The sequence below is a fragment of the Typha angustifolia genome, chromosome 9 (assembly GCF_048772165.1).
Source record: "Typha angustifolia cultivar Huaian chromosome 9, ASM4877216v1, whole genome shotgun sequence".
Lineage (NCBI taxonomy): Eukaryota > Viridiplantae > Streptophyta > Magnoliopsida > Poales > Typhaceae > Typha > Typha angustifolia.
The window spans coordinates 12,856,606-12,879,034 of record NC_133247.1 but is presented as its reverse complement, the minus strand read 5'-3'; the positions used below and the strand labels follow the sequence as shown (position 1 = coordinate 12,879,034).

The following is a 22,429-nucleotide window of genomic DNA, read 5'->3' as shown; positions in this document are numbered from 1 at the left end:
CTTTAATATAATTTATCTAGTACAGCTAATTTTTAAATACAATTTGTAATCTGACTCATTCTTGTAAATTCATCAATGTATTCGTATAAAAGACAACAAAGAAGGATTACCATTCAACTCTACTATAGAGCCTTGAGCACTTTTTGTGTCTTTTTGCCATTTCATATATGAAACTACTCAATTATACACTTACAGAATAACACAAATGAACGCAAGACCCCACTTTGCACTCATATGTAATCTAGTACCTAGAGAAGACATTAAGTTTCATATTTCACCAAGTCAAGTTCAATGTATCATCGAATGCGACAAAACGCAATACATTTTTAGATATGCTAGGAAATTCTTACCATAAAATGAATGTGAATACATACGAATACCACCTACTATCATGTTTATGCAAACCGTATACAACACCGCTCATGCATGAATCAATTGATTGTGGGGAAATCGGACGTCAAACAGTGCATTCCCGCACACACCACTATGCGTAAAATTGCATTATTCAATTAGAGATAGTCGATGTTGGATAAAAACTTTCTTCTAATAAATCAATTCTTGATAGGTTGAATTCTCTGCTTGCCTGTCATTGCCTTTAGAGGATTTGATAAATGCACAATATATAGCCCTCTAATCACTCAATCCCTGCAATATCTCATAGCTCTCAACCCTCTTCATCATTTCTCTTGAAATCTCTCTCCCCCATCCCCTTGCTTATGGAGAAGGGTGACATGAGTTTTTTTCATGGCCAAGCAAGTGATGGCTCTCGTTTCACTAGACCACCACCACCAACACAAGAGATCCTTCTCACCTCTCCTTTCCTTCAAACAGCCAATAATACCTTGATCATGTCTAACTCACCTAGAGCAAACAACCGGTACGTGCATACCTCTCCTATCGTCGACCCTGCAGCAAGGTTCGCAGCAACCAGAGAGCTTACAATGACTTCACTTAGTCTATCCAACACCATGAACTCAAATGATAGGTTTGTTTTCATGCCAACTCCATCACTCCCATCCTCATCTAGAATAATCAAACCAACAACCATTAGCAGCCCTTTTGGCTTTGGCATGATGAATCCTAATCCATATGTGGTCGCAAACCAAAGAGTTCCATGCCCAGATGCTCTAGGATCATCATTCTTGAATAGAGCACCTCCTCTTCCTGAGGCTTATATCTTGGATAGCACATCTCCTACCATTTCCTTCTGCCCAAGAATCCAACCACCATACATACAATACCAGCAGTACTTGAAAAGAGCACCTCCTCTTCCTGAGGCTTATATCTTGGATAGCACATCTCCTACCATTTCTTTCTGCCCAAGAACCCAACCACCATACATAAAATACCAGCAACACTTGAATCCTTACCTCAATGTCAACCCAAACAACTCACAATATACTTTCCAAAGCCATGACAACCTCCTAGAGTATCTACTAGAATTTTACCCAAGAGAAGAAAATGAGTCATTTCATATTCACAAATGCAGCTTATGTGACATAGAGTTTCCTACTGCTCAAGCCTATGGAGGTCATATGAGCTCTCACAGCAAGACCAGAAAGGCAAAGATGGCAGTCCAGGAGGCATCAAAGAGACCACGACTGATTCCTCTAATCCATGAACATAAAGAGGGCTCTCATGTCTATGTAAAGATGTCCAATGAGAATGGCACAGAAGAAGTTCCTACAACTGTTGAGGCCAAGAAAGAAGAAGAAGAAGATGATGAACTCCTCGAGGATGATGGCGGATTGAAGTACCTCGTTGAAGAAGATCAGAACATAGAGACTGATCAAAAGGTGATAGCAGAAGCTCTTGCCACCATTAGTGAGAATTCTGTGAACAGTGAGCCTAAAACTAATGGTGGCACAACTCCCTCCAATGTCCACTGAGATTCTGAAGGAGGAAAGCATTAAAGTCCTGCCATTTTTTGCTTTCCGTTATCGGTTTTCAGTGTATCTGCTCCTGGTGTTGCTTTTTTGACCATAATTATCATTTCATCTTTCCTTTTGACTGCTTTCATGTATCAATCCATATTATGAAAAGAGAAGTTGAATCTAGAACATTAATACAAAAGGGCAATCAATTGCTATCTTTTGTCTTAGGTAATATTTCTTTACCAAGTACTTTTGATAGTACTGTTTTGATAACCCTGAATGCCTCCCTCTACAAAATGAGACTCAATTACTAACTTGAATGGATCAGTTAGTTCACAAACTAATACGCACGGTAAAGGAGTTAAATTAACTTCCCTGTTTCAAAGGAGATGTTATCAAATCTTATAACACACACACACACACAAGTTCGAAAATTCATTTCACAACCTAGCTTTCAATGATCTATACTATTCATACCATATGTGTTAAAATTTTCAAATGAAAACCTGTATTTCTAGTTTTTTTTTTAATAGAAAGTACTCTCAACAAGATTAAACCAACAAGTTCTAAGAGAAACAGCATAATCAATCTGTTTTCCTCGAATTTATCAAGCGATTACTGAATATTTTGCAAACGATTAGATTAGCCCAAACCTAATGATTAGATTAGCCCAAAACTCGAAATACAAGTCCCCAACCACATACTGAAAATCTTGGGTCTGAAGTATAGTATGCAGGGGTTGAAATCAAATTTGTAGGAAGAATAAACAACATTCTAAGAAAGAATTAGGTGAAACAATATAATCAATATATTGAGAATTCAGTAGATATGGAGATACATCGTTACACTAGATCATAGGGGAAACGACGAGCACCGTATATATTATTAATAACTTGGCAATTTTGATAAAGGCGAACCGAACTGCACCAGGACAGATTTCATCATTAGTTTCTCTTATTTCTCACATCAGTTAGAAGATGTAGAATATATTCGAGGATATCATTACGTTCCCTTAGTCCTACGCTTATGAAAATTACCTAATTCGAGAAAAATATATCATGTAAAACCGTATTGTTGGATCTTATGTACATTTTCATAAGAATTACATATCCCTGAGTAGAAAAAGAACACTAAAATTTTAGCAATAAATTCATATACTAAAATGTCAAATTTGGAATTTCCCTTCCCTATTCAGAAATGAAGTCTGAATCTACAAAGAGATATACCTATGCATCACAATTTCCCTGCCCAAAAAATGTGTAAACGATATTCTTCAACTCGCAAACTAGTCTATATATATATATATATAGTAGAATATAGGAACAAAGAAAAAAATACATTAATTACAAATTTGTAAAGACAAATTACACAATGTAAGCAACTTTTGAATGTTGCATGTACCAACTCACATGGAAAATCCTATGTGATTACCACCTCCGATTTTATCGCATAACTTTCCAGAGTACTTCATTGAATGCAATTCCTTGGCTCGATTCGCAGAAGATTTCGTGTATGTGTACAAATACTCGCCCGTCCTCGCTTCTAATATTCATCTCTTCATATCCTAGACCTATTTCTCCTCCTCCTTCAATCTTCAAAGTTCTCTTTCATCCCTGTTCCTTTCAACATGGATGAATTCTCTGATGAAATAGATGCACTCCTTAGCCAAAATAGCCCTACAAATGAGCCACCCCTCGTCGTCCCACCGCCAAACAACTCTACCTCATCCATAGTGGTCAGTGCATCATCTACCATTCAAAATTCTCCAATTCCTCCAAATAACAACACCACCACCACCATTGAGGCTAGCAACCAAAGACCCCTCTCTCCTGAGCCATATGATCCATTCAAATCCACAGCCAACCAGTTTGTATTCATGCCGACACCGTCACTCTCATCAATCCGATGCAGCATGAGCTACCCAACAACCACCATCCCTGATCTCGACATCAGCTCGACAAACATTCCATATCCTGATCCTCAGCAACAATACAATCCATTATCGGATTACAACAACGTGAATATTGATGGCCTCCTCCAAACACCATTCATAGATCAGCAAGAAGTCTTATTCAATCAAACTCCAAGTTATTGGAACGCTCCTGAAGATCCTCTTGATCCAAACTGGGAGGCCATCAGTGCTTATCTGGCAGGGCAAGTCCGACCGGGGGTTGATGGCGACCGCATCTTTAGGTGCACCACTTGCGGCGTGGAGTTTCCGAATGCTCAGGCATTTGGAGGGCATATGAGTTCACACAGCAAGACTAAGAAGGAGAAGAGCTTGGCGCCGACCAAAGCAAAACTCAAGAAGGTTGCAACTAAGATATCTAAATCCTTTGTAGATGTTGAGGAACTGAAGGCCATGAAAGAAGAAGCTGCATCAGGGAAAGCGAACAAGCTGAGTACTGGTTACCAGAAGGCTAAGGTGGAGGATAGCAGCAAGGGGAAGAGCATCAAAGGTGATGAGGGATATGAGAGCGAGGAATCTGTGAGCAGTAAGTTTGTTGTTAAGGATCAAAGTAGCACAAATGAGATATGATGAGAGAGAGAGAGAGAGAGAGAGAGAGAGAGAGAAGAAGAAGAAGAAGAAGTAGTGTGTGTGTGTGTGTGTGAGAGGGAGAGAGAAAGACATCTAGTATGAATTGGGTAGTTTATTTTCTTGTTGCTCTCTCCCTAACTCCTCCTTTGTGTGGGTATGAAATTACCTTATCAATAAATCACACACACATTTATAAATATATGTTTTCTTTTGGTATATATATATAACGATGTATATATTATTCTTCAATTACCTAACAGCTTAAGTAAGTTATATATCAAATATAATATATTTTAAGGTTTAAATCTCATTAACCGACTTCAATTCCTTACGATAGATATCTATTCTAGTGAGATATATCTTATCATCTATCATCTGTCGATACGCAGTATTAAAGAGACTTACATAAGATACTCCCCTCCACACACACACACGTAAAAAAAAAAAAAAGAAATCATGGAAATGGTGAGGTCTGTAAGGTTTTTGAGTAAAGTGGAAAGTTATATGAGGTAAAACTGTCCATAATATAATTAATTGAGCCGGCTCTACTACTCTTTTAAAGTCTTATCTACAATCAGCAGCCGTTATGAAAATTTACGTTTTTGACGTTATTAACATACAGATACAGACACAGACACAGACACAGACACAGACACGACAACCAAAACCAGGCCACCAAAATCCATCTAGAGAAATGTGCACTGACAACTACCAAAAATAGTGCTTCATTGTTTCCTTTTCGACCAATACATAAAACTACGTAACTGTTCATTGTTTCCTTTTCTTGCTTTTGGTTACGCTCATGCATCTCGCTTGTTTATTATTATTATTATTATTATTATTATTATTATTTCTAAGACTTACTATATTACAAATAAACCCCTCCTTTTTCTTTATTCACAATGAGAGCCTCAGATTTTTCTCTTTTTTCTTGAGAAATAAAAATAAATTTTTATTAATCACCGAAAAGGTCGCAAAAATACATTAAGTATACATCAAGTATTTTTTTTTAAACGAATAAACAGCTTATTTGTAAATATATATATATATATATATATAGCTAAATGTTGGTTTAGAGTTACCTTGAACTTTCTCTTCTTTTTATTACTCTAGGAATTGGGTAAATTTTCAAACTAATGAGTGATAGAAGCTGCTTCCTTATTAGACCAGTGAACCGAATTAGACCAGTTTGGTTTTATTATTAAACCCAATAAGCAATTGGGTCGGCTCAACTATTTTTGCAAAGCTACCTAAATTCTTATTATTTAATTATTCTATTTTTCATCCTGACCTCATCTACTTATACAACAAAGTCGATTTTAAAAAGAAGTATTCTAAATTTTAATAACAAATGAAGAGAGCTAATACCACCAGTATAAATTATTCTATTGCTTACTTAAATATTAATATAAAGAGTAACAGTTATATCTAATATGATATAAATTAATAATAAAATAATAAATAATAGTGAATTAGTATTATGAATCGGTGACATTTTAAACTAAATGATAAGAACACTTTTAATTAGATGTGAAGTAGTGGTAATTAGATATTGTCTAATCTAGGGGCAAAATATAATTTTAGAAAGTTGTATATAATAAAAACAGAAAGAACGATGAATTAATATACCAGAAGAATCTACGCTACTGTTTAGTTACTATACCAAAATAAAGATGCTTATTTTGAAATAAGGTTATCCATATTGCACAAGTGCATCCAAGCTAAAGGTATTTTAATCCTAGAAAATTAAAAATATTTAGTTAATAAGACATGTGTTTTAGAATTATGCTTTTTTGCACATATACTCTTGGAAATCATTTATTTGATTGTATGCCCCCTGAAGTTCACATATATAAATATGTAGCACTTGAAATACAAAATTTTGCTTTAAAATCCTTAATTTTCTACTTGAATACCCCTTAGAATAAACTATCATTAAAATTTAAACCATTTAAAAAAATAATAAATCATCCTTATTTAAAGGGTTTTTTTTAATCTTTTTCTATTAAATGATTTGACTTGAAAAATAATTCAAGAGGATACCTATATAAATAACCTATATTTTGAGGGATTTACTGCTTCCATAGATTATTTGGAATTATTTATATATTACTTTACATATTTTTTGAAAATCCTAGTGGTTCGAGGGGTGTCAGTCCGATTCTCTCATAATTATAATTGTGATGGAAAGAGTATCTTTCTTGAGAGGAAGTTATAGCATACTACTATTTTCTTGGGAAATTAACCCCAATAATATTTGATGCCATTGCAACCTGGTAGGGCACCATAGTTCCCTTATGGTAAAGTGCTTCAACAATTTAATTTAGCAATGTTCTTCTACATTCAACTCACTGAAAAGGATACACTCAGTAGCCATCAAAATGTTACTGAAATGGCCGAAATTTCCGGACATGAAAATTTCTATCTACATATCAAAATTTTGGGCCGTGGTGATAAAAATATAAAATTAATGCTCCTCAATCAGCACTTACCCATGTAGAGCATGTCATGCTCTGTCTATTCTGCATTACCTCCTCTTAAATTTCTTGGATGTCTTTGTATTTTTGCGATTAAAAGCATATACCTCAGCATCTTCATCGTCAGCTTCTGCATTTCTTCTCTTCTTGTTGCGAGGACCTTCCCTGATTTTCTGTAAGCAAAAGGAAAACCGTCACATTTTTGTTTCCTCTAATTGAATAATCCAAAAACAACAGAGTTCTTTGAAATGATGACTGAAAAATAGAGAATACAAGCATGTGCTCCAGCCACTTTTAAGACTACAAATAGGCCATCCATTTCAAGGGACGACAAACTCAGGGTTCAATATCTATGTTTCTCTATATTCATGCCTGGATCCAGGTTGAAATGCACCGCATATTGGGGTAGATTTGCATCAGAAAGTACAAATGTTAAAAAAGAAATCCTCCAGCTCAGCTCAACGACAAACAACTATGATAATGGCAGAAGTTGCATACCATCTGTGATATTCTCTTGGCTTCAGATACACGCTCGAATAAAATAAGGACTTGTGCTTCCTCTGCAGGATACTCAGGAAGCTTTTTACCTAATAAAACAGCAGACCATCAGAGGATTCCACCATTTACATAAATGTGTGTGTTTGTGCATGAGTGTGTGCATTTATACATTATGTGAAACCTTTGGGAAGGATTTGACTTCTTTCTAGTCCTTAAAAGCATCTCAAGATTCAAAATGCTTTATATCAAGGTGGAAAAAATAGTAAAATCCTTGCAAGAAGATTTCACCTTTTCTAATCCTGAAATGCATTCAATACTGGAAGAAGTGTTGGGATCCTTTTTCAAATTTTTACATTAAGTTTGCAGTACATGAACCATGCAAAGAAAAGATTTCATACCAATAAGCTGCTCTATTTGTAAGTACCACTCAACCTCATACTGATTCACTAAAGATACTGCAAATCCAGAACGTCCGGCACGTGCAGTTCTACCCACACGATGGATGTAATCCTAAAACATAAAAGATACACAAATAAAAGATCTCATAATTTGGATCTCATGAACTATTAAAAACACTCAAATCTCAAGTATAAAAGTAAGACATACGGTTTAACAAAAAGTTACAGAACAGACATTATTCATGTGAGCAGCACACTTCAGTATCAATATGTCATAAAGATTGGAAAACAAGAAACATAGTCAAAGTAAAAGAGATAAACAGAGGATCGTGTAATCTGTAGGATCAAGTAATACTTCTGCTATGATATAACTGTAAGGAAAATTAAAATAAACAGTTAAGGTGTACCCTTATGTCAATAAGTTATCACCACTAATGATGCAACATCAACTAAAGCGAAACTTTCAACTGCACAAGGGAATGTAAATGGATTGTGTTCTCATCAAGCATGTTCCCTGTACATTTAGCACTGGGCAAAGTGTCCCACTATGTGTACGAAGACATGGAGATATTTATATTTCATAACAATCATTAATATCTAGATAAATAAGAGGCATAATTCCAAAAAGGTTTAGATAAATCCCCACGTTCACTCGTTTATACTTAATGCAAAGCTGTGAATGTAACTGCTAGATGCTGTGAAATTACTCAAACAAGTAGTACCCAATTAATGGACAATTTCACTGAATACTCTTAAAAATTTCTATTTCTTATATTGGTGGCTACTGAAATGTTCTACCCTTATATCAGCGACGGGTTTATACTATACAACACTTTTTGTCTGACAATTCTGACTCACTTCTTAGGCCACTATAGAGAGCTGAATATGATAGTGCCAGAACCCATGGTGTCATATATTCCAAAAAGAAGTGCCAAGTTCATCAATTTTTCCTGACATCAACATGCCAATCGATAGATGATCATCGAAAGGTTTCAGGCCATCATGTAATTTCCATTTGTTTAGAAGTGTTGACACTGAAGGATAATCTGAAAAGGAAAGATACTGAAGTTTCCAGATGGCCTAAGTACAATCTTACAATGGTTCTGTATCAACAGAAGCATTGAACAGATAGATTGAGGATAAATCTGCTCCTTAGTTCTTTCATCTTGACTATTCCATACTATAAAAAAATTAAAAAAACTTTGGAAAGGAATATAACACCCCTCTTGCAGATTGTAAAGTTAAAAAATAAGTCAATTTTTATACTACAAGTTTAAGAGTAAACACATTCTTGCATAGAAGGAGAATATGCTCTTACTTAACAAGACACTACAAAGTATTCTGAACATTCATTTGATGGAATATGTACCTTAGAATTTGTTGGGATGTCATAATTAATAACCAAATCAACTGAAGGAATATCAAGACCTCTACTAGCCACATCTGTACATATAAGAATGTTGCATTCACCAGCCTTGAACATGTTCAAAGCCCCTAATCTCTTAGCCTGCAATAAAAGAAACCATTTGCTGCTGAAGTTTATTTACGCAACAGATAATAATGTAAAGGAAACAAGAAAAAACATGTGTTCCATCTACATGTCTATAATTCAGATAGCCAATATAAAGTAATTAATCACATAAGTAAATTTTGTAATACTTCCTAACATTTGGAAAAGGGAAATGAGCTTAACCTGGCTCATTTGGCCACTTATTGGAATGGCCTTTAAGCCAAGATTCCGGAGAATGAGAGACAAAAGCCTTGTCGCTTCACATGTGCGTGTAAAAACCATTGTTGTACTTCCAGACATCTCAGTCAAAATGTAGACAAGATAGCAATCCTGGGAAACAGATGCAGAGGTGACGTTATATTCAAAGGAAAGCCCAAGAGAAGAAATTGACTCAGGGCATTGCAAGTGTTAGTAAACTTAATATAAGAAACAGCGAGAATCACAAGGGGAAAAAAAGGTAAGCAGAGCTATTTCCTGTATGTGCTCTCATATATGGAAATCATAACCAATAATTAGAATGCTTTGCTTGTATATAATATGTTAAAAATTCTTTAGATGATAGGCATTGTCACAAACCATGCCATATAATAGGTTCTGCTTCAGGCAGGCTAAGCATAAAAACAAATAGACAGTTTTTTAGTCATATCAATTATCAACAACTCTTATGTAAGGAACCTGGCATGACAGCATTGATAGATTATATGGAAATCAAAGCTACCGACACTTCTTAGAATAGAGACTTGTTGTAGGCCATCGATTGCACTCGACTCCCACCACTGCGAGGTCTAAGAAGAGGAGATGTAAGTAGCCTAATCTTCATTACTGAAGAAATTCAAGCCTTATGTCACACTATACCTGTGGTGATACAAAAACCCAAGTTTTAGTTACCCTAGTACTCTAGTGGATATCACATCAAAGTTCATGGACACTTTTCTTTATATTCTGTGGATTTTAGTATCACGGGCTAATATTTATGTAAGCAGTGGCATGCACACAAATAACAGTCTTGGTAACACAACAACAACCAAAAAAAAAGAAAAAGAAAAGAAAACTAACCTTGTACTTTGCAGGAACTAAGCGGAATTGTTGCTTGAGTGTATCAACGGTGGAATATTTTGAGGCTGCTTCGATCTGAGATTTCCAGCAAGTGATTTAGTAGAGATATAGGAAGAATCTTTACAAGTTTCTGATTCTGTATGCCAACATAAATAAGAAAACTTCGAAAGAAGCAACAGACAAACCTTGACAGGATTCCTGAGACAAGCACGTTGGAGTTTGCCAACCTGCATGAGAGCACAGGAATTAACTCTTTAACAAATTCAATTCTGCCACAAGAAAAACAAAGCATGCAAACGAGTTTGTTACAGAAATTGTATGGAAATTATTTCCTCCAAAGAACAAATTATTTGATAAGAATCTTATGAAAAGAGTGCAGATGACCCTAAAAAGTAGAAACTCTACTGAGAAAGGAGCGAGCTCTAATTATTGGCAACTTTATTACCTTTTGTTCTGATTCTTTCAACACTTCATCCAATTTTTCCCAACTACTATTTTTATAGTACTAAGAGGAATAAAGGAGCAAAAGAAACTAGAAAAGATTATGTAAATAAGATGCTTAAGATAAAGTGTGTGCAAGAACCACTAGAACCACATTCAATAACTTGACATGAGTAATCACTTCTTTTAGATTAACTAGATTCACAATCTGTCAACAGAAAACAAAACTTCACATGTTAATGAAAGCCCATATCCGACTCCACCAGCTCTAGTGATTAACCCTCATGCACTGCTCAGGCCTGTCCCCATCAATATGAAAATTAATGAAATGAAAAGAAGAGGCATAAGCTAGGTATATCTTCCCAATCAGCAGTTGATCACTACACAGTATGGCACAGTACTTCATATATGCTGACAAAAATCTCCAAACTCAGTAATAACCTTCTTGGTCATAGTGGCAGAAAATAGATAAGTTCGCCGTTCTTTAGGAATAACTTTCAGGATGTCGTCAATGGCCTTCTCAAAATCCATGTTGAGCAGCCTATCAGCCTCATCCAAGACCTGATAAATCATAAATAAATCATGAGTGATTATGTATCACAGATAACTGTTGAGAACAAGGAATATAAGCATTTACATAAGTAGTTCACACAAGTCCATATAGATCATTTCAAGTTGTTGGTGTAATGCAGGTCCATATATTCAATTAAATCAATTGACGGATCAGTTCTTACCAAGTATTTTAACGTGCGAAAGCTAAAACCTTTAGTATTTGACAAATGATCCAAGAGACGCCCAGGAGTAGCAACCTACAATTCAATAAAGATAAGGCAAAATGTCAATTGAAACATGTGCAAGTTCTCACCCTGCCCTAGCTAGAATGTCCATCCAAGGAAATAGTACAAGTATAGGAAACATTTATCATAGCATGATGCAACGCCACTTTTAAATCTCGTAAACATTCATGCCACAGTTGAAAGTAAAAGGACTAGCAATAAACTAATACTCAAGCTAATTAAGGTATTGTAATAAGTAATAAATATGTAGCATCCATGTCACTAGAGATTTCTCTGTGTGAGAAGCACATAAAAGAACCATTCCTTCTATCATAGACATAAAAGATGATATTTGAAGGACCAATAGGCAGTGACATACATTACAAAAGGGGAAAAAAGATACTGCAACTATAGTAAAAGAGAAAATGAAATAGAGAACTATCACCATGTTCACCACAGTCGAATTGACTATCAAAGATCAATGTGGAATTTCATACTATGTTAACAAGACAAAACACATATTTCCAACCAGAATTATCCAACTTTGCAAAAAAGAGAGACAAAATTGGTTCTAGAATAATAGTTAATGCTGAGGATAAGAGAAAATTATTGCTTCCATTTCCTAGAATTCTCTCTTCACTCATCCATTTATAGATTCAAAGCACAATTCAGAATTTACAATTAAAGTCCGGTGGATTTTTTTTTGACAAATTGGGTATTGTAAACAAGAACATCAATAAATTATTACCACTATATGAGGACGCTTCCCAAGAGATGTTGCTTGCTGCATCATGTCTACCCCACCCACAAGCTGCAAGAAAAAAGGTCCTTTCTCAATCAGAACTTGATCATGAAGCAAGAAAAAAATGTAAAATCTGTAAAAGCATCAGCTAAGAGGAATACAATAATTACTAGGAGAAATTTAATACATTCATGTTGTAATCACAAATTCACATAACCAAGTCTATTACAACAGCAAGGATTTCAAACATGAGATCTGATGTGATAACAACTATCTGCGAGAATTGTTGAGCAGAGCGATTCAAATGAAAAGATAAGGTGACTTGAAAGGGATTGATAAGTTTCAACAACCTACTGTCCATCAAACATCAACATACCCAAAGTTGAAGCCAGATATCAAGCCAAACCAAAATCTGATAATAAAGAGATCTGTTGCAAGTAATAAAGCCAGTGAGCCACTAGTGTAGTTACCTTCTGGTTGAGTTTTAGGTTCATGTTACTCAAAGACTGACATTTCTAAAATGTCCTATATACCTGGGAAATATAAATTCTACTATTAATCACTCACCACAGAACACTTCACTCCAATACCAGACCCCAAAGCTTCAAACTGCTCAGCAATCTGAATCGCCAACTCCCTGAATCCAATCAAAAGAAAAACAATAGAGCCCTCAAGTAACGGAAAAATTAACAACCTATACAAGAAAACCTTGTTCGGGAACCCCCCCTTAAAAAAAAAAAATTCAACCTTGTCGGAGAAAGGACACAAGCGAATAATGCCTCCGGTTTCGCAAGCAGCGCTTGAAGAATCGGAAGAGCGAAAGCTCCAGTCTTTCCTGATCCCGTCTGTGCCAACCCAATCACATCTCTCCCTACAAAGAATCAAACGACACGGTACAGAACTCGTTACGATTTCGATTTCTCAAAGGAACAAATCAAGAATCAAATATCTAATCTTGGACACCATACCTTGGAGTGCATAAGGGATCGATTCGACCTGGATCTTTGAAGGCGTCTTCCACCCCAAACTCTCGCAAGCCTCGACCAGCTCTTTGCATACCCCGAGGTCGGCGAAAGTCTTCGGCTCACCGACTTCCTCCTCCGCCATGAATGCGCAGAGACTGAGATCGAGACGGAATCGAAGAAGAGATAGGTTGCTGTAGGGTTTAGAGAGAATCTAATCGGCCGGGTCGAGTTTGAGACTAGGGTTTAGATACGGGATAGAGGAGACGAGGAGAGAGTGAGGAAATCCGAAAATACTTTTTCGGATGTTATCAAACCCGATCCGAATGACACTGATCCGACCCACTTCATTAAGTTAGCGGGCCGATCTATGAGCCCACTAAAGCGGGCCGCCCGGCCCACTATCTATCTATCTATCTATCTATCTATATATATAAAGTGAAACTTAATTAACACCCCTAATTAGATGCTAATTGTGATCCCACCTTAAGAAAATGAATTTAAAAAAAAAAAGATGTATTAAATATTAACAAACTCCTAACTTAGCCATTTAGATTCTACATAAATTCAGGACACTAGCCCAAGCTATGTTTTAATCAAATGATAGGAACTCTCGTTGTAGAGATGTCATGGCAATGCTAAGTACAAGTGCAAGTGGGGGTGATTTTAATTAGAGCTTTTATGAATCATATAATAATGTCAACTTGTCTTAAATGGCTTATTGACTTAGGGAAGGGTCGTTGGCAAATTCCCCAAGTCAAGTCAAGACAAGAAGATAAGTGTCACCCAAATAAACATTTTGTAAATTAATCCCTAGTCCGAATCAAAATGCTCTTTTGGTGCTTGGATCCACCGGTCAATTTATGATGTTGATCTCCTGACATGGGAACAGGTGGATTAGCACAAGGGTTGAATAAGATTGGAGATCATTTACATCCACACTTCAAAATGGAGAAATGAGTATGGCTTTAATATAATTTATCTAGTACAGCTAATTTTTAAATACAATTTGTAATCTGACTCATTCTTGTAAATTCATCAATGTATTCGTATAAAAGACAACAAAGAAGGATTACCATTCAACTCTACTATAGAGCCTTGAGCACTTTTTGTGTCTTTTTGCCATTTCATATATGAAACTACTCAATTATACACTTACAGAATAACACAAATGAACGCAAGACCCCACTTTGCACTCATATGTAATCTAGTACCTAGAGAAGACATTAAGTTTCATATTTCACCAAGTCAAGTTCAATGTATCATCGAATGCGACAAAACGCAATACATTTTTAGATATGCTAGGAAATTCTTACCATAAAATGAATGTGAATACATACGAATACCACCTACTATCATGTTTATGCAAACCGTATACAACACCGCTCATGCATGAATCAATTGATTGTGGGGAAATCGGACGTCAAACAGTGCATTCCCGCACACACCACTATGCGTAAAATTGCATTATTCAATTAGAGATAGTCGATGTTGGATAAAAACTTTCTTCTAATAAATCAATTCTTGATAGGTTGAATTCTCTGCTTGCCTGTCATTGCCTTTAGAGGATTTGATAAATGCACAATATATAGCCCTCTAATCACTCAATCCCTGCAATATCTCATAGCTCTCAACCCTCTTCATCATTTCTCTTGAAATCTCTCTCCCCCATCCCCTTGCTTATGGAGAAGGGTGACATGAGTTTTTTTCATGGCCAAGCAAGTGATGGCTCTCGTTTCACTAGACCACCACCACCAACACAAGAGATCCTTCTCACCTCTCCTTTCCTTCAAACAGCCAATAATACCTTGATCATGTCTAACTCACCTAGAGCAAACAACCGGTACGTGCATACCTCTCCTATCGTCGACCCTGCAGCAAGGTTCGCAGCAACCAGAGAGCTTACAATGACTTCACTTAGTCTATCCAACACCATGAACTCAAATGATAGGTTTGTTTTCATGCCAACTCCATCACTCCCATCCTCATCTAGAATAATCAAACCAACAACCATTAGCAGCCCTTTTGGCTTTGGCATGATGAATCCTAATCCATATGTGGTCGCAAACCAAAGAGTTCCATGCCCAGATGCTCTAGGATCATCATTCTTGAATAGAGCACCTCCTCTTCCTGAGGCTTATATCTTGGATAGCACATCTCCTACCATTTCCTTCTGCCCAAGAATCCAACCACCATACATACAATACCAGCAGTACTTGAAAAGAGCACCTCCTCTTCCTGAGGCTTATATCTTGGATAGCACATCTCCTACCATTTCTTTCTGCCCAAGAACCCAACCACCATACATAAAATACCAGCAACACTTGAATCCTTACCTCAATGTCAACCCAAACAACTCACAATATACTTTCCAAAGCCATGACAACCTCCTAGAGTATCTACTAGAATTTTACCCAAGAGAAGAAAATGAGTCATTTCATATTCACAAATGCAGCTTATGTGACATAGAGTTTCCTACTGCTCAAGCCTATGGAGGTCATATGAGCTCTCACAGCAAGACCAGAAAGGCAAAGATGGCAGTCCAGGAGGCATCAAAGAGACCACGACTGATTCCTCTAATCCATGAACATAAAGAGGGCTCTCATGTCTATGTAAAGATGTCCAATGAGAATGGCACAGAAGAAGTTCCTACAACTGTTGAGGCCAAGAAAGAAGAAGAAGAAGATGATGAACTCCTCGAGGATGATGGCGGATTGAAGTACCTCGTTGAAGAAGATCAGAACATAGAGACTGATCAAAAGGTGATAGCAGAAGCTCTTGCCACCATTAGTGAGAATTCTGTGAACAGTGAGCCTAAAACTAATGGTGGCACAACTCCCTCCAATGTCCACTGAGATTCTGAAGGAGGAAAGCATTAAAGTCCTGCCATTTTTTGCTTTCCGTTATCGGTTTTCAGTGTATCTGCTCCTGGTGTTGCTTTTTTGACCATAATTATCATTTCATCTTTCCTTTTGACTGCTTTCATGTATCAATCCATATTATGAAAAGAGAAGTTGAATCTAGAACATTAATACAAAAGGGCAATCAATTGCTATCTTTTGTCTTAGGTAATATTTCTTTACCAAGTACTTTTGATAGTACTGTTTTGATAACCCTGAATGCCTCCCTCTACAAAATGAGACTCAATTACTAACTTGAATGGATCAGTTAGTTCACAAACTAATACGCACGGTAAAGGAGTTAAATTAACTTCCCTGTTTCAAAGGAGATGTTATCAAATCTTATAACACACACACACACACAAGTTCGAAAATTCATTTCACAACCTAGCTTTCAATGATCTATACTATTCATACCATATGTGTTAAAATTTTCAAATGAAAACCTGTATTTCTAGTTTTTTTTTTAATAGAAAGTACTCTCAACAAGATTAAACCAACAAGTTCTAAGAGAAACAGCATAATCAATCTGTTTTCCTCGAATTTATCAAGCGATTACTGAATATTTTGCAAACGATTAGATTAGCCCAAACCTAATGATTAGATTAGCCCAAAACTCGAAATACAAGTCCCCAACCACATACTGAAAATCTTGGGTCTGAAGTATAGTATGCAGGGGTTGAAATCAAATTTGTAGGAAGAATAAACAACATTCTAAGAAAGAATTAGGTGAAACAATATAATCAATATATTGAGAATTCAGTAGATATGGAGATACATCGTTACACTAGATCATAGGGGAAACGACGAGCACCGTATATATTATTAATAACTTGGCAATTTTGATAAAGGCGAACCGAACTGCACCAGGACAGATTTCATCATTAGTTTCTCTTATTTCTCACATCAGTTAGAAGATGTAGAATATATTCGAGGATATCATTACGTTCCCTTAGTCCTACGCTTATGAAAATTACCTAATTCGAGAAAAATATATCATGTAAAACCGTATTGTTGGATCTTATGTACATTTTCATAAGAATTACATATCCCTGAGTAGAAAAAGAACACTAAAATTTTAGCAATAAATTCATATACTAAAATGTCAAATTTGGAATTTCCCTTCCCTATTCAGAAATGAAGTCTGAATCTACAAAGAGATATACCTATGCATCACAATTTCCCTGCCCAAAAAATGTGTAAACGATATTCTTCAACTCGCAAACTAGTCTATATATATATATATATAGTAGAATATAGGAACAAAGAAAAAAATACATTAATTACAAATTTGTAAAGACAAATTACACAATGTAAGCAACTTTTGAATGTTGCATGTACCAACTCACATGGAAAATCCTATGTGATTACCACCTCCGATTTTATCGCATAACTTTCCAGAGTACTTCATTGAATGCAATTCCTTGGCTCGATTCGCAGAAGATTTCGTGTATGTGTACAAATACTCGCCCGTCCTCGCTTCTAATATTCATCTCTTCATATCCTAGACCTATTTCTCCTCCTCCTTCAATCTTCAAAGTTCTCTTTCATCCCTGTTCCTTTCAACATGGATGAATTCTCTGATGAAATAGATGCACTCCTTAGCCAAAATAGCCCTACAAATGAGCCACCCCTCGTCGTCCCACCGCCAAACAACTCTACCTCATCCATAGTGGTCAGTGCATCATCTACCATTCAAAATTCTCCAATTCCTCCAAATAACAACACCACCACCACCATTGAGGCTAGCAACCAAAGACCCCTCTCTCCTGAGCCATATGATCCATTCAAATCCACAGCCAACCAGTTTGTATTCATGCCGACACCGTCACTCTCATCAATCCGATGCAGCATGAGCTACCCAACAACCACCATCCCTGATCTCGACATCAGCTCGACAAACATTCCATATCCTGATCCTCAGCAACAATACAATCCATTATCGGATTACAACAACGTGAATATTGATGGCCTCCTCCAAACACCATTCATAGATCAGCAAGAAGTCTTATTCAATCAAACTCCAAGTTATTGGAACGCTCCTGAAGATCCTCTTGATCCAAACTGGGAGGCCATCAGTGCTTATCTGGCAGGGCAAGTCCGACCGGGGGTTGATGGCGACCGCATCTTTAGGTGCACCACTTGCGGCGTGGAGTTTCCGAATGCTCAGGCATTTGGAGGGCATATGAGTTCACACAGCAAGACTAAGAAGGAGAAGAGCTTGGCGCCGACCAAAGCAAAACTCAAGAAGGTTGCAACTAAGATATCTAAATCCTTTGTAGATGTTGAGGAACTGAAGGCCATGAAAGAAGAAGCTGCATCAGGGAAAGCGAACAAGCTGAGTACTGGTTACCAGAAGGCTAAGGTGGAGGATAGCAGCAAGGGGAAGAGCATCAAAGGTGATGAGGGATATGAGAGCGAGGAATCTGTGAGCAGTAAGTTTGTTGTTAAGGATCAAAGTAGCACAAATGAGATATGATGAGAGAGAGAGAGAGAGAGAGAGAGAGAAGAAGAAGAAGAAGAAGTAGTGTGTGTGTGTGTGTGTGTGTGTGTGTGAGAGGGAGAGAGAAAGACATCTAGTATGAATTGGGTAGTTTATTTTCTTGTTGCTCTCTCCCTAACTCCTCCTTTGTGTGGGTATGAAATTACCTTATCAATAAATCACACACACATTTATAAATATATGTTTTCTTTTGGTATATATATATAACGATGTATATATTATTCTTCAATTACCTAACAGCTTAAGTAAGTTATATATCAAATATAATATATTTTAAGGTTTAAATCTCATTAACCGACTTCAATTCCTTACGATAGATATCTATTCTAGTGAGATATATCTTATCATCTATCATCTGTCGATACGCAGTATTAAAGAGACTTACATAAGATACTCCCCTCCACACACACACACGTAAAAAAAAAAAAAAGAAATCATGGAAATGGTGAGGTCTGTAAGGTTTTTGAGTAAAGTGGAAAGTTATATGAGGTAAAACTGTCCATAATATAATTAATTGAGCCGGCTCTACTACTCTTTTAAAGTCTTATCTACAATCAGCAGCCGTTATGAAAATTTACGTTTTTGACGTTATTAACATACAGATACAGACACAGACACAGACACAGACACAGACACGACAACCAAAACCAGGCCACCAAAATCCATCTAGAGAAATGTGCACTGACAACTACCAAAAATAGTGCTTCATTGTTTCCTTTTCTACCAATACATAAAACTACGTAACTGTTCATTGTTTCCTTTTCTTGCTTTTGGTTACGTTCATGCATCTCGCTTGTTTATTATTATTATTATTATTATTATTATTATTATTTCTAAGACTTACTATATTACAAATAAACCCCTCCTTTTTCTTTATTCACAATGAGAGCCTCAGATTTTTCTCTTTTTTCTTGAGAAATAAAAATAAATTTTTATTAATCACCGAAAAGGTCGCAAAAATACATTAAGTATACATCAAGTATTTTTTTTTTAAACGAATAAACAGCTTATTTGTAAATATATATATATATATATCTAAATGTTGGTTTAGAGTTACCTTGAACTTTCTCTTCTTTTTATTACTCTAGGAATTGGGTAAATTTTCAAACTAATGAGTGATAGAAGCTGCTTCCTTATTAGACCAGTGAACCGAATTAGACCAGTTTGGTTTTATTATTAAACCCAATAAGCAATTGGGTCGGCTCAACTATTTTTGCAAAGCTACCTAAATTCTTATTATTTAATTATTCTATTTTTCATCCTGACCTCATCTACTTATACAACAAAGTCGATTTTAAAAAGAAGTATTCTAAATTTTAATAACAAATGAAGAGAGCTAATACCACCAGTATAAATTATTCTATTGCTTACTTAAATATTAATATAAAGAGTAACAGTTATATCTAATATGATATAAATTAATAATAAAATAATAAATAATAGTGAATTAGTATTATGAATCGGTGACATTTTAAACTAAATGATAAGAACACTTTTAATTAGATGTGAAGTAGTGGTAATTAGATATTGTCTAATCTAGGGGCAAAATATAATTTTAGAAAGTTGTATATAATAAAAACAGAAAGAACGATGAATTAATATACCAGAAGAATCTACGCTACTGTTTAGTTACTATACCAAAATAAAGATGCTTATTTTGAAATAAGGTTATCCATATTGCACAAGTGCATCCAAGCTAAAGGTATTTTAAGGTTTATCGTAGTGTAGTTGTTGGATGAGTAAGTCTCATAGCTTGATTGAATGAGTACTAAAATGGTGATGTCCTTGTAATAAAGTCTATGGAAATTTAATTGTGCACTTCAGTACTGCAACACACGAGGTTTGAACAATCACCAACAATGTGTTGGCATCTTCTTCTATCAATTATAAAATTGATCAAGTGGGAGATGTCACCAATTGGTTGCAAGAAAATATCAAGGCACTAGTAGTTGCTCATCTGCTAATTAATATATAATTTTCTACATTAATATGTCTTAGACCCCAAATTTATTCATCCATGCCAATTATACTATTAAAGTCTTCTTTCCTCTGTTTATCTTAAATAATATATATATATATATATATATAGTTTAGTTGACTTGGGCAAGTGGGTTTAATTAATAGTTTATGAAGATATATGTGATAATATTAATAATAAAAAGTCTGTAGCTTTATTTAATTTATAACCACACAAATAGATGATGATGATGAAATGAGATCTACTCTCGTACGGACTCCTCCAGCGCCCCCTCTGGCGCACGTTAGCCTTTGCCGCCCTCGGTGAAACGTGGATGTGCTCCGAGAATCGTGTCGACATGGATATATATATATATATATAAAAGAAATCTCTGCTTCTATCTTTGGGAGTTGGGACCCACGTCCCATAGCCGCCAATCACAATCAATCACTGGTTAATTAATCTTTCTTAAAAGCACATTTAAGTAATCGAATAAAGAAACCTATTAATTATAAGGATAGTTTAGTTGCCCTGCCCCTATTTTATTCGTAAAATTTCCAAATAATTAGGAAAAGGGTAATCCAATTCATTCACAGCAGAGAAGAGGAGAGGACTTTTTAAAAGAGGCTATAAATATAAATAATATAATAAGAGACTCTTCCTTATTGCCAAAGATTAGGATGAAAACCTCCTCTCCTCTCCTCTCCTTTTCTTAATTAATTAAGAAAAGGACAAGTGGACTTGGATCTCCAAGTTAGATTTAATGATGCTACTTGCAGAGGAGACACAAAAGAAAATTAGAAACTTATACTAACACGTGCTAATCTTCTTCCTTCTTCTTATTTATTAACTATTTAAACCCCCTCCCCTTCTTCGCCTCAATTATCTCTCTCTATATAATCCCCCTCCCCTACTCTCCCCTTTTCTCTCAATCTACTACTACTACTACTACTACTAAATTAATGGCAAGAGGAGCAATCCTTCCAAGAGCTTTGCACAAAGATTCGCACGCAATAGCCAAGATGTCGAAGCCCAAGATACGAATAGTGCACATCTTCGCGCCGGAGATCATCCATACCGACATCGACAACTTCCGCCACCTCGTGCAGCGCCTCACCGGCAAGCCCGCCGGGAACATCTCCGGCAAGAAGAGGTCGCCGCCGCCGCCGCCGCGTGCCGCCGATGCTCTTGATGAGAAAGTCAAAGGTGGCGAGGAGGATGAGGTGAGCAGAGTGGAGTGGGTGTCTGGAGGCTTCTTGAATAGTCTGGAAGACGGGGAGGAGGATGAATTCTTCCAAGGCCTTGCGGATTTCTCCTCCTTCTCTTTTACTTCCCCTCATGTTAATTTTTCATACTAATTAATTATTAAGGACTTATTAGTTCTGGGTGTGGAGGTTTTTATTCTCGCTACTTTTTCTCCATTGTGTTGTTAATTAGATTTCAGGGATGGATTTGTAGATAGAGAGATAGATGTATACAAGTTTGTGCTTCTTAATATATACATGATTGTTCTTCAGTTTCTAACTCGTCTCTCATGCAAATTAATGGACAATTAAAGAATCTCTAATTCATAATTTGACAAGTGAGTTAAGTCACAATATATAATCCTAAATTATACATATATATAAATCTTCTCCTTAACCGAGCTACAATAGTGATTTATTATTCATCGCCCTTTAAACCCTTCAGCTCTGCTTATTTGTGGAATAAGTTCAATACTAGTATAAGATATTGTTTAGTTTTACACTAAATGTAGCATAAAATTTAAATGATAATTTGGCAAATGACCAAAATAG

General features: G+C 36.1%; 2 protein-coding genes across 2 annotated transcripts; one reads left to right on the top strand and one right to left on the bottom strand.

Moving 5' to 3' along the window:
• Positions 1 to 6,708: 6,708 nt before the first annotated feature.
• On the bottom strand, positions 6,709 to 13,422 carry LOC140767224 (DEAD-box ATP-dependent RNA helicase 10-like). The gene is made up of 13 exons (XM_073107063.1): positions 13,280 to 13,422; positions 13,059 to 13,182; positions 12,879 to 12,948; positions 12,318 to 12,380; positions 11,528 to 11,602; positions 11,235 to 11,354; positions 10,538 to 10,579; positions 10,353 to 10,427; positions 9,480 to 9,626; positions 9,156 to 9,293; positions 7,787 to 7,898; positions 7,389 to 7,477; positions 6,709 to 7,063 (listed from the first exon to the last, which is right to left on the bottom strand). Exons 1-13 carry the CDS (start codon positions 13,416 to 13,418, stop codon positions 6,941 to 6,943), a joined length of 1,317 nt encoding a protein of 438 aa, XP_072963164.1. The 5' UTR covers positions 13,419 to 13,422; the 3' UTR covers positions 6,709 to 6,940.
• An 8,233-nt stretch (positions 13,423 to 21,655) lies between these two features.
• On the top strand, positions 21,656 to 21,991 carry LOC140767669 (VQ motif-containing protein 17-like). Its single transcript, XM_073107662.1, has one exon. The coding sequence runs from the start codon at positions 21,656 to 21,658 to the stop codon at positions 21,989 to 21,991; it is 336 nt and encodes a 111-aa protein (XP_072963763.1).
• Positions 21,992 to 22,429: the final 438 nt, after the last annotated feature.